General features: G+C 50.7%; 1 protein-coding gene across 2 annotated transcripts; it reads right to left on the reverse strand.

The window, feature by feature from the left end:
• Positions 1-4,109: 4,109 nt before the first annotated feature.
• On the reverse strand, positions 4,110-8,585 carry ZNF48 (zinc finger protein 48). 2 transcript variants are annotated; one of them, XM_025854165.2, is made up of 3 exons: positions 8,430-8,585; positions 7,798-7,891; positions 4,110-6,718 (listed from the first exon to the last, which is right to left on the reverse strand). In XM_025854165.2, exons 2-3 carry the CDS (start codon positions 7,874-7,876, stop codon positions 4,917-4,919), a joined length of 1,881 nt encoding a protein of 626 aa, XP_025709950.1. In that variant the 5' UTR covers positions 7,877-7,891; positions 8,430-8,585; the 3' UTR covers positions 4,110-4,916. The 2 variants fall into 2 exon arrangements, with proteins under 2 accessions (XP_025709950.1, XP_025709693.1); XM_025853908.2 differs by lacking the exon at positions 8,430-8,585 and adding an exon at positions 8,059-8,304.
• Between the last annotated feature and the right edge of the window lie 4,423 nt (positions 8,586-13,008).

A 13,008-nucleotide genomic window follows, 5' to 3' on the forward strand; every position in this document is an offset into this window, starting at 1 on the left:
TTATACAGTAAGGGTTGTCATAGCATCCCTGACAACCAATAGCCTAAGCGGAAAATTAGTAGCCCAAATCCAGTAGCTCAAATCCAGTCCGCAGAAGTATCTTGTTTGGCCCTCAGGGTATTTTTACTTTTTTTTTTTTTTAAGATTTTATTTATTTCTTTGACAGAGAGAGACACAGCGAGAGAGGGAACACAAGCAGGCGGAGTGGGAGAGGGAGAAGCAGGCTTCCCATTGAGCAGGGAGCCCGATGCAGGGGCTCGATTCCAGGACTCTGGGATCATGACCTGAGCCGAAGGCAGACGCTTAACGACTGAGCCACCCAGGTGCCCCCGGTATTTTTACTTTTAAAAAATTCGTTTTAAAAAATAGAGGTCTTTTACACATTTTAATTTCCCACATTTAAAAATTGGGATATTTTGAATAAGGATCTGTATTTCCCACTTCTCTTGAAAAAGATACCCAAGGGCGCCTGGGTGGCTCAGTCATTAAGCGTCTGCCTTCCGCTCGGGTCATGATCTTAGGGTCCTGGGATTGAGCCCCCATCGGGTTCCCTGCTCAGCGGGAAGCCTGCTTCTCCCTCTCCCACTCCCCCTGCTTGTGTTCCCTCTCTCTCTCTGTGTCTCTCTCTGTCAAATAAATAAATAAAATCTTAAAAAAATATATCTTAGAAAGAAAAAGATACCCAATTCTCCTATTTTATGAATGGGGCACCCAAGATTCAGAAAAGAAATAGAAATAACATTCAGCAAGTGCTTGTGACCCCTATGTCTCTTTATAACAGCCCTGTGGGGATCAATGATATTGTCTCCCTTTGACAAATGAACCAAAGCTTAGAGAACCTAAGTAATTTGCTCAAAGTCACAAAGCTGGTAAGTAACAGGTTCCAAAGCTCATGCTCTTTCTATTGCACCGAATTATCTTTCAGAAATGAAATTACATGAGGAAATTGGCGGCAGAGCCAGTACTCAAACCCGAGTCTCAGTTTTCAGAGGCCAGGGCATAATTTGGACGTTGGGATTACATCTGGTTAAACTTTTGCTCTTCCTCAGAGCAAGGAAAAGGGGGCAAATGCCTGAATACTCACACTCAATTTCCACTTTGGTTGTGTGTACCCTACTATGTGCCAGGCACCATTCTAGGTATTGGAGATGCAGTAGTGAACAAAACAGACAAAGATCTTGACTGCTACGGCACTTTTAAGAGTGTAAAAAATGTAAACACGTAAATCAACAAGATAAATGTAGTTAATGAAATTAATAGGGCAAGATGATGCAATAGAGTGGGTATGTTCGGGGCTTTCTTATTTATTCATTCATTCATTCATTCATTCATTTTATGAGAGGGAGCAAGAGAGGGGAAGGAGGGGCTGAGGGAAAGGGAGAGAGAGAATCTCAAGCGGACTCCCTGCTGAGCATGGAGCCCAGATCCTTCCTTATACATGACCCTGAGATCATGATCTGAGCCGAAATCAAGAGTTGGATGCTTAAACAACTGAGCCACTCGGGTGCCCCTTGGAGGCTTCTATCATGTGGATAGGAAAGGCATCTCAGGAAATACTTGAGATGAATCTTGAATGATAAGAAAGGATTAGCCATTTGAAAATCTGGAGGAAAAGTGTTCTAGACAGAACTGCAAAGGCCTAAGGTGAGAATAAGCTTGACATATTTAAGGAATAGAAAGAAGGTTTGTGTGGCTGGGGCCAAGTGAGTTAGCAAGGGGAAATGTAACATGAGAGATGGAGGAGAGGTGGGGAGGGGCCAGGTTATGGCTGGAACCCCACTTCTAGCAAAAGGTAAGACCTGCTTGCCTTGATTCAATCAGTGAGGAGACTCAGCTGGGAACAGTGAAAAGTTACCATGGAGAGGGTCTCCTGCTGTGGGAGGGCTTTGGAATAGATGTTTGCAAAAGGAGGAAAAGGACTTCTGTCCATTTGCTCTACAAACATGTACAAGTATATACCTGAACTCAGATCTAGTTTCTGTTCTTGAGAATCTCATAGTCTAGCAAAAAAGATTGTGATAAAAAAAATAAATATGTATATAAATATATACAAATAAACATAAATATATATGTATGAATGGGAAAGCAGTAGGTGTATAAGTGTTCTGGCAGGATAGTTAAGATGAGTGAATAACAATAACCCCCTGGGAAGGGAGTGGTTATCGGGTGCAGGCCTCTCTGAGGAGATAAATGTGAAGGACCTTCAAAGATGAGTGGGAGCTTGCCATATTGACAAGGAGGTAGCAGCTTGTGGGACTGTAAACTCTTGTGAAGAGCACATCATGTTCCAAGGACACACTGCTCACCAAAGTATTTAGTGAGGCCTATTGTGTGCCAGGCTCCCGCTGGGACTGGGAGGTAGAAAACTGAATCTGGAAAAGTCTTTATCATACAACTCATTACTCTGCATTTCACTGTTTGCCTTCAGACTCACTAGAACTTTACTTCAGTTCTTGATGCCCAAGGACTTGGGAGCATTCTCTTCTCTCTGCCTAGAAGACTCCAGCTCCTACACCATCCCTCACTCCTCCTTTCTTAGCTTACTCAGTCCTTAGGTCTAAACATAGTTGCCATTTCTTTGGAGAGGCCTTTGAATCAGGTAGGATTCCCTTCTGTAGGTATGCTTCCTGCATAGTCCTTCCTACACTTGTAATTATTTGCCAGCGTCTGTCTTTGCATAGAAACTGAGGGCAGAGACTTTGTTTTATTCACCCTCCTATCCCCCATACCCAGCACACAATTCGTAATGCTGTTGAGTGACTAATCATCCTCAAGAAGTTCTCCATGTTTCAAGTGTTCAGAAGAAGTAGATTTTAACTCAGGCTGGAGGTTCAGGGAAAGCATCTGGGAGAAAGTAATGCTTTAAGTGTTCTGACTCGGAGAGGTAACAAGTGGGGGGGGGGGAGGGGAGGAACGAACTTTCCAAGTAAACGAAGCAGTATTTAAGAAGCACAAGGCTGAAACCACACAAATGGAAGACCTTGGATGCCAACCTGAATGCCAAGGAGCTACGTTTTCCAGAGGAGACATATGGAGCTACGGCAGGGTTTTTAATAGGTAGTGACACAAACAGATGTAATTTTACAAAGGTCACTGCAGGCCGGCTTGGAGGCCGACTGGTAAGGAGGGGAAACACGGAAACCAGCAGGGGCGATCTTCCAAAAGCCCCCAAAGGCCTCCATTCAGGCCTATGGGCGTGTGTGCTCCTAAGGACCGAAGCCTCCAAGAACCCCGGGCCTGAACGCAACATTTCGAATGTGTAGTACAACTTGTCAGAGGTGGGAAGATCGGAGGGAAGGGCGCCGAGGCCAGCTTTCATTGGTTTCTAGGGAAGCCCGGCCAATGGTTAAGATCTCGCGAGAGCCTCTATCCAGGGACCATTCCCCCACCGAGACTAGCAGAGACGCCCAACCGGCGAAGTTGCAAAGCGGTCTTGTACTTCATTTCTTAGATGGGTGAACTGCCCTCGTCTTTTTTGTCCCTGGCCAATCAGGGCAGTTCCTCCTTCCCTTCCTCCCTACTGGCGCCCTCCTCGGAAAAAGCTAGGAATTGGAGTCTTGCTCCTAATGACGCATGGGTCGCTGGGAAAATATGGTTGCTTTTTCCAGGGGATAAAGAGGCATCCCCTTTGCCCTCCCTTTGGACTATGCAGTCAAATGACCTGTTTCTCAACAAATAAAAAAGGGTCTCAGGGAGGCGGGGTTTCCCAGTAGGCAGAGCCTCAGTGTCGGGACCTCCGCGCCTTACTAGACAGCCGGCCACCTTTCTCCCCCACTTGTCGCCATAGCAACGGCGCTCACCGACCTACGCCCCACCCCCACCCCCGTGGCGCCGCGTGTTTTTTCCTTTTAGGGGTCGCGCTCGACGTTGTGGCGTAGGTGGCGCCTGTGGACAGCCAGAACTCAGGTCTAGGACATCAGCTGACAGACCTGGTGGCCGTTTTTCCAACCAGATGTCACAGCTGGAAAGGGGCTCACTATTCCAACTTCTTTATCTGACGGGCTCGAAGAGGGCAAGGGACCCTCACAAGTTTGCGCATGGCTTCACCTGTGGTGAGGATTTGACACCTCCCCCCCGCCCCCGCCCCCATACACAAGCAGAGTCCGAGCTTCAGACAAGAAAGTTTATTGGCGAGGAGATACACGGAGATGTGGCTGTCCTGCCTTGGAGCTTCCCTGGCCTCTCCTCACTGCAGTCCTGCCCTTCTCCCAGCCAGTTTGTCTGCTGACGTCCACCAGGACCTGGGCTTGGCATCGAGTGTTTGTTCCTTCTGCTGTCTCTGGTCTATTCTGCCAGTGTCCAGGTGTCGGGGCGGGTTGGGGTTCTCCAGGGCAGATAGGTCTGGCTGTCCAACAGCGCCCCTCCTGGCTAAGACCACGTCCAGTGGCCTGAGCCTGGATACTGCAATCCACACAGCAATACTCTTCCCATCAGAAGGTTCAAAATGCCCCTGCCTCTCTACCACCCAAAACTCCTGAAGTCTCACTGTTGTGGCTCATGAGGTCAAACAAACCCTGTTTGGTGCTGGCCAGGGTGCTGGTCTCCTAGGGGCGAGGTTGGGTGGGATCAATTCTTAGATTAAGAGGCAGCAGAATTTAGAGTTTTTTAAGGGCCCTCAGGCTAAGGCCAGTTTATTCATTAATAAGTACTGAGCGCCTACACTATTCAGAATACAAGGCAGTGTTCTAGAAGCTGGGGGTATAGACCATACTGTCAAGGTCCTGACTGAGCCCAGCCAGGACAGTTTCCTGAGCTTCAAGGTCATTGTCTCCAATCTCTATTTCTATCTATTCACTCCTTTCTCCCATTTCTTCCCCTCCTTCTCCCTCCCACCACCTCCCCGGCCCTTTGTTCTCTGCTTAAGCAGCAGATACCCTCCCTTTGGTCTCCTGGGCTTGCATCTTCCCTGGACCCCATCATTCCAGTCCTGTTGGTGGCTCCTCTTTGAGGGGCCTTGCCCGACCATCCCCTGTCCCAAAGGGCCTCAGGACCAAGTGCCCACGCTGGTGCTTGATGCGGGCAGAACTGTCACCAAAACCTTTGCCACACTCTGCACACTTATATGGCTTCTCCCCAGTGTGTGTTCGCCTGTGTTTGACCAGATCTGAGCTCCGGGGGAATTCCTTCCCACAGAAGCCACACACATGGGGCTGGCTGGGTCCAGAGGGCTGGGCTCGGACTCGGGGTCGAGGGGCTGTGGGTGCTGGGCCAGGGGGGTTATGTGGCCTCAGGAGAGTGGATGGTGGTGGTGCCCGAGCCCGTTCACCCCGGTGGGTGCGGAGGTGCTTGACTCGGGCTGAGCTGTCAGCAAAACCCTTGCCGCATTCAGGGCAGAGGTAGGGTTTTTCCCCTGTGTGCACACGATGGTGTTTCACCAGGTCCGAGCTTCGGCGGAAGCCCTTGCCACACTCAGGGCACTTGTGGGGCTTGTCGCCTGCCAATGGTGGGGGTGGCTCCCCAGCCTGTGGGCCCCCAGGCTCTGGCTCCAAGCCAGGCAGGCCAAAAGGCCCATCACCCGAGTGTGAAGGGCTTCGAGGTGTCAGCGGGGGGCTCGTGCCAAGAGGAGGTGGGGGTGGGCTTGAGCTGGGGGGTGGGCTGGGGATCAGGGGGGCCAAGGGGTAGCCTGGGAAGCTGAAGTCCTGGGGCTCCATGTGAGTGAGGCGGTGGCGGAGAAGGGTGGAGCTGAGGCTGAAGGTGCGGTCACATTCTGGACAGGCGTGAGGCCTCTCCCCACTGTGGGTGCGGAGGTGTTTGACCCGGGCAGAGCTGTCGGCAAAGCCCTTGCCACACTCAGGGCACAGGTAGGGCTTCTCTCCGGTGTGCACCCGAAGGTGCTTCACCAGGTCTGAGCCCCGGGCAAACTCCTTTCCACACACATCACAGCCAAAAGGTTTGGGCCCCAAGTGACTGCGCTGGTGGCTCAGAAGGCTGCAGCTGAGCACAAATCTTTTGCCACAATCGGGGCAGATATATGGCTTGTCCTGGGCCTTAGGTCCCTGTGTGGCTGCCGTGGCTGCTCGAGAAGGCTGCCGTCTGGGCACCACGGGCCGGGGAGGCTGCTCCCCCCGGTGTGTCCGCTGGTGCTTTATGCGAGCAGAACTGTCACCAAAGCCCTTGCCACAGATGCCACACTTGTAGGGCTTCTCACCCGTGTGTGTCCGCTGGTGTTTCACCAGGTCAGAACTCTGCCGGAAGCTCTTGCCACATTCGCCGCAGATAGTGGGACGTTCACCAGCTGGGATCCTGGACCGAGAAATCTTTGGGGGGCCTTGGGCTGGTGGTCGGGCTCTGTAGGGCTTTTCACCACTATGAGTTCGCTGGTGTTTTATACGGGCAGAGCTATCCCCAAAGCCCTTGCCGCAGACCCCACACTTGTACGGTTTCTCCCCTGTATGGGTCCGCTGGTGTTTCACCAGATCTGACATCTGCCGAAAACTCTTGCCACACTCACCACACACGGCAGCCCGATCACTAGCCTGGCCCCAACGTGGCTCTCCCAGGAGCCGGGGACCTCTGTCTCGAGCCTGAGGTTTTCCTGGTCCCTCTCTCTGGACCCACAAGTCATCCCAGGTCTGGATGCCTTCAGGTTTGAGAGAGGCATTTCCTACTTCATGACCTGGGGCCAAATCTTCCTCTTCCTTGAACCCCAAGTCATCCTCCTGTGGGGTATGTTCAAACTCATCCGGCTGAGAAATCTCCACATTCTCACTCCCTATACCTGGGGAAAGAAAAGGGAGTAGTAGACCCTGCCCTTTGGCTCAGCCCCTATCTTTGATAACAACTTCCCCAGGAAGGCTTCCTTGACAATCTGCGGTCACAAGGATGCTCTCCCTCTCCTCTGAACTTCTGAAACTTCCTAATGCTGCCTCTCATTAACAATGGTAACTTCCTTATAACATGCCCTTAATATGTGCCAGTCACTGAACTAGGCACCACTGAATCCTTGCAAACAATGCTATGAAATAATACTATTACTACTCCCATTTTATAGACATGAAGACTCAGAAAATTTAAGTCACTTGCTCAAGGTTAGAAAGGTTAGAAAGTAGCAAAGCCATGTTTCTAACTCAGGTCTGTCTGATTCCCAAGCCTGTAGCCCATTCTGTAATTTATTACTTCAATCATCTTGCCTGTACCTAAGAGGACCCAGACGCCCACCTGTCCCTCAAAACGCATAGGGTTGGTAGGAGAGAGAAGATCAAGCACATGTAATTGTGGGCTCAGAATAACCGCTGTCACAAGAGAGCGAGGAAATAAGGAGATAGGGCCAAGCTTTCACAGCAAAAGAAAAGAGCAAACCACGGAGAGGAATGGAAGATAAAGCTGGAAAGGGATGTTGGGACTAGATTAAGCATGTAAGGCCTAGATCAAACACTAGGCTTTTGATTAGTAGGCAGAAAGGAGCTAGGGAAGGTTTTTGAGAAGGGAAACAGGATTAAATACGGACTTGGATCAATGTGGCTGCTGAGTGCATCACTGAAGAGAAAAGGGATGTGGGGAGGCTGTTGCAATTGTCAGGATGAGATAAAAGGAGGGCTGAAGTAGGGCAGAGGCAGTGAGGCTGGTAATGACTGTCGAGGAGCCAGGAGAGTCCTTGAGATGAAGCCCCTCACGGCCTGACGCAGAGTAGGTGCTCAGAAACGTTGGCTCCTTAACCTCGGTTTTTGCTCCCCTCCCCCTCCCCCTGGAAGCACAGTTCATGTCCGATTTTTCTGGGTCTCGGCTAGACAGAGCCCAGCACCGGAGTCCCCACCCGGCCTTTACCTGCCCCTGGCGGCGCACCGTCCCGGCCCTCACCTGTGCGGGCGCCTCTCAGCTGCTCCCTCTCCTCTGCGCCCTGGAGATCCGGGCCCCAGGGCTCCACCGCGCGCTCCATCGCCCGCACGCCGCCCTGAGCAAGGGGACAGACACAATCCCACGGTCACACAGCCATGTGCGGCCCGCGGCGCCCTGCCGCTGCCCTCTGCCGGCCAGCGCGGGCACCGGGCAGCGGCCGGGTCCGAGGTGCGGGGCGCGGCTCCCGGTGACCCCCGCCCGCGCCGCCGGCCGCCCCTGCACCTGCTGCTCCTTCCGGCCCGCAGCGCCCCCTTCTCCTCCTGGCCGCCTCCAGCTATGTCACCCCGGCGCCCTCGCGAGCTCCTCGGCGGGGCTCCGCTGCCCGAGCCGCCGGCGGCCCCGGGATGCGGGCTCCGCGCCAAATGGGGAGGGGGCTCGGACCCAGGCGTCCCGGGGGCGGCCGCCGGGGGCGGGGACGGGAAGCGGAAGCGCTGGGCCTCACCGAGCCGCTCTAGGACCCAGGAGGAGCTGCACGCCTGTGGGGGCTGCCCGCGTCCTCCGGAGCTCGGTGGCCGGCGGGAGGCCGCGTGCCGCGGACAGGGCTACTCTAAGCCGAAGACAGTTGCCCGAACTCGGTGGTATTAACCGTGTACCTCCTGGGCTGGAGCCGGGCGATGAGGGCCGAAGACTCTTCCTATTTATCGCTGTGTCGGGCCGCCCGCGCCAACCTCCGGGGCTGGCCGACTGCGCCAGCCTCCCCGGCCGGGAGAGACAAAGAGAGATCCGAAGACTGACCCAGGGAAAAGGGTGGGGGAGAGACCAAGGCAAACAAAGGGCGGCGGAGGGCGGCGGAGACCCCAGACGGGGCGGGGGCGGGGCGCCGAGACACAGGAAACAAAGCGGGGCCGGTCCGAGAGGCCTAGGGCCGGGGGTGGGGTAGGGAGGGGGGCTGGGCTGGGGGAGACCGAGGCCAGAGCTGCAGCTAGAGGATAGAGACAGACTCCAGAGAAATGATGGGGAGAGGCGGCCAGTTGAAATCAGGCCTGGGGCGCGGAGCGGAGACCCGGAGCCAGAGACTCACAAAGTCGTAACCTAAGAGCCCCGAGTCAGAAAGGACACAGAGGCAGAGAAAGAGACCGAGAGACTGCGGCGGCCCGAAAATACAGGAGCAAGAGATTGGCCACCAGAGACAAAGGGATGTAGAAACCTAAGAGATAGATACGAAGTCACTGAAGCACAGTCGGAGGAGCTGTAAGAAAAGGAAGGGAATCTGGAGAGAAGCAGGCCCGGAGGCAGAGGAACAAAAGACAGTGAAACAGGCAGAGACAAAGAGAGACACAAAGAAAGAGCCCATAGGGAGACTAGGGGACAGGTCGACAGACCTACAAAGGCCAAACCCAAGGGGAACCTAAAACATTAAACCCTGATTCCCAGCTTGGTGCCGCCTGGGTCTGTGTTCCCAGGCATCTGTACTCCGAGCAAGCTTGCCTTTGGGGAAGAGGGGAGTGCCTGGAAGGGTCCCTTGATGATCTGATGATAGGGAGGGGTGACTGAGGTTTGTATATTAATTCACATTTTTTAAAAAGATTTTATTTATTTATTCATGAGAGACAGAAAGAGAGGCAGAGGCAGAGGGAGAAGCAGGCTCCCTGCAGAGCAGGGAACCTGATGTAGGACTGGATCCCAGGACTCTGGGATCATGACCTGAGCTGAAAGCAGACGTTTAACCGACTGAGCCACCCAGGCACCCTATATTAATTCACATTTAATTAGCACCTTAATGCTAAGCCAAGAGTTTGGGATAAAGAGATGAAACACATGTAAGATTTGTCCTTGGATGCTACCAGTTTACAGGGGCAAGCGCACAAACATGAAAATGAAAATTGTGAAGGCATGGGAGAGTTCCATGTACCAGTACAAGATAGTGTGGGAGAGCAGGAAGAATTCTAAGCTGTGGGAATGAGTCTGCATGGTTCTGGGTGCCTGGTGTGCGTGGATGTTAGACACGGAAACCAGGGCCACAAATCAATCAGCACATACTTATGGATCACCAACCAGTATCTAGACACTGTCTAGGCCCTGAAAATACAAAGGAACTCAGGGAGCTCTTGGTCCAGTAGAATATGGAGATGTGCAGGTGATGAGACAGATTCCCTACCAACCTGATGAACAAAATATGATAGGAGTGTAGTGCAGAGAGAGAAATCTGTCCAGTTTAGTGGCCGTGGACTCTGTCTTTAAGGTCATTCCTGCAGTCTGATTCCTGACCTTGTCATTTACTATTATTTGACCCTGGGGAAATTACTTCTGTTTCCTAAACTGTAATGGGGATGATAATAGCTAATTTGAATGGTGAGAATTCATATGTGTTATATGTGTAAAGTGCTTAGCCAAAAATATCAGCTTTTACTCTTTTGGCTGGAGCAACCAAGAAAGAAAGTGGCTTTTTTGAGCTAATCCTTTCAGAACAGCTAAGATTTCTGCAAAGTCCAGAGAGGGCTGAAGTGGGGCCTGAATGAAGAACTCCAGACAAAGGGAATGAAATGAACAGCTGCCTACACACTAACTGAAAACCTACTATGTGCTAGAAGTTTGAGATCCAAAGATGGTCAAGACCTATCTTCCAAGAGGAAAACAGAATAGTTGTGTTTTAATGTGTCAAGAGTTTACATAATAGGGGACGCCTGGGTGGCTCAGTTGGTTAAGCAGCTGCCTTCGGCTCAGGTCATGATCCCAGGGTCCTGGGATCGAGTCCCACATCGGGCTCCCTGCTCAGCGGGGAGCCTGCTTCTCCCTCTGCCTGCCACTCCTCCTGCTTGTGCTCTTTCTCGCTCTCTCTGTCTCTGACAAATAAATAAATAAAATCTTTAAAAAAAAAAAAGAGTTTACATAATAGGAAAGCAGTGGAAGCTGAAGATAGAATGGTACGTTTTTTTGTTTCCTGGGGGCCCACCATGTGCCAGCCAATTGTGCTGGAAAACAGGTTAAGAGGGTACCAAATGGCAGAGAGGTAGCCCCTCTTGGAGGAATCATCCCCTGAAAGGTGGCCAGCCCACACGCCATACTCACTCACAGAGCTACCTTTAACTTTGGGAAGAGAAAGCCTGGAGTTATTAGGTCTGAATCTGAATTTGGGTCTAAAGATAAAGAAGCCCCTCCAGGGATGCCTGGTGGGGCCATGGATAGCTGTGCAGGTTTGATGGCAAGATGAAAAAGAACTAATCCAGATGATTAAATGGGAAAACAGCTATCTACTATAAACTGCCCCATAGGAATCTCAAGGTAGGATCTTCCTTTCTTTGAACAGACAACATAAACCATTGATTAACCCGTATTTTGTATGTTGCATGTATTACATACTGTGTTCTTACAACAAAGTAAGCTGGAGAAAAGAAAATGTTAAGAAAATCATAAGAGAGGTGTGCCTGGGTGGCTCAGCCAGTTAAGCATCTGACTTTGGCTCAAGTCATGATCTTGTCCCGGGATGGAGTCCTGAGTTGCACTCCTTCATCAATGGAGAGTTGGCTGTCCCTCTCCCTCTGCCTCTCCCCCTGCCTCATGCACTCTCTCTCTCTCTGTCTCAAATAAATAAATCTTAAAAGGGGGGGGGCACCAGGGTGGGTGGGTTAAGTGTCTGCCTTTGGCTCAGATCATGATCCTGGGGTCCTGGAATCAAGCCCCACACTGGACTCCCTGCTCAATGGGAAGTCTGCTTCTCTCTTTCCCTCTGCCCCTACCCCGGCTTGTGCTCTCCTGCTCTCTCTCTCTCAAATAATAAATGAAATCTCTTAAAAAATAAATAAAAAATTTTAAAAAGAAAATCATAAGAGAAAATACCTTTATAATACTGTATTTATTGAAAAGAAATCTGCATGTAAGTGCCCCCCCCACACGGTTTAAACCAGTGTTGGTCAAGAGTCAAATGTACTTGTGCAGCGCAAAGGGGGAGGAGCTCAGAGTTTTAATTAAGACATTAGGCCTGCTCAGCTTGATAAGAAATGCAGGAGGAAGGGCTGTGGTGGAGTGAGGAGGGGTATAATTATCCTTTCCCTTGGCTTCTCAAAGTCCTCTGTTTATATCCTTGTTGCACGACATTTTTAGCACCAGTGTTCTTTGGCATACTTACTACTGGCTGTCTCTGTCTTCCCAGAGGGCCGAAACCCCAACCGATCCGCTGTCTGGATCCTCAGCAAAGAGCAGTCACTAGATTTGAGACCGTGGTACTGACACAGCCCTCCGCTCAAGTAATGCAACAATAACCAGCATTCTGTGGGCGCTCATCTCGTATGCTGGATACTGAACTAAGAGCTTTATGTGTATTAGACCATATAATTAGACCACTGTCACCCTAAGAGGTAGAATTATTAATTTAACATTTAACAGATAAAGAAACGAAGTCACAGAGAAGTAAAAGTAAGATGCCCAAGATCACACACCAAGATCATACATCTCTTAATCACGATGTCTCTATAATCCTCTGATTCTTGCACAACTTCTGAGTTTAATGTGGCAGGAGATTCCAATCCCATTTGAAAGATAAGGAAAGTAAGGTCCAGAGAGGTCCTGGACTTCATGTCCAAGGTTACACGAAGGGGACAGTTATAGAAATGAGTTTGAGTGAGAATAAGATAGACACATGGCAACATGGATGGATCTTAAAAAATAGTACAGAAGGGGGTGCCTGGCTGGCTCAATCAGAACAGCATGCAATCTTGATCTCTCAGGGTCATGGGTTCGAGCCCCACATTGGAGGTACAGATTACTTAAAAAAAAAAAAAAGCTTTAAAAAAGTTTTAAAAAGATAGTGCTGAATGAAAAAGTTAACAAATATGTATTCATATATACATGTATAACCATTTGTGTAAACATGCACTGTATACTACACATTTTTCAAAATGTATACAAACCAAAAAACTACACTCGAAGCACATTAGGGTGGTTGCCTTAGGATGAGGGATAGGAGTGAGCTACGATGCTGTATCAGTCGGCTCCGGCTGCCATAACAAAACACCACAGGCTGGGAGTCTTAAACAACAGCTATTGATTTTCTCATAGTTCTGGAGACTGGAAGTCCAAGCTCAAGGCGCCAGCAGGGCTGGTTTCTGGTCTCCTTGGGTCGCAGACAGCTACCTTCTCACTGTGGCCTCACATGGTCACGTGGCCTTTCCTCTGTGCCTGGGCTGAGATTATGGGTGTCTCTTCGGTTTTTTGTTTGTTTGTTTGTTTTAAGAT

The sequence above is a fragment of the Callorhinus ursinus genome, unplaced genomic scaffold (assembly GCF_003265705.2).
Source record: "Callorhinus ursinus isolate GAN/ISIS: 27379988/994484 unplaced genomic scaffold, GSC_fseal_2.0 scaffold87, whole genome shotgun sequence".
NCBI lineage: Eukaryota > Metazoa > Chordata > Mammalia > Carnivora > Otariidae > Callorhinus > Callorhinus ursinus.

What these genes read in the sequence shown, in the direction of transcription:
- ZNF48 (XM_025854165.2), bottom strand. Translation starts at nt 7,876, where the DNA reads ATGGAGCGCGCGGTGGAGCCCTGGGGCCCGGATCTCCAGGGCGCAGAG. An exon ending in GCTGAGAGGCGCCCGCACAG is followed by an intron (nt 6,719 to 7,797) that starts GTGAGGGCCGGG and finishes TTCTTTCCCCAG; the next exon opens with GTATAGGGAGTGAGAATGTG.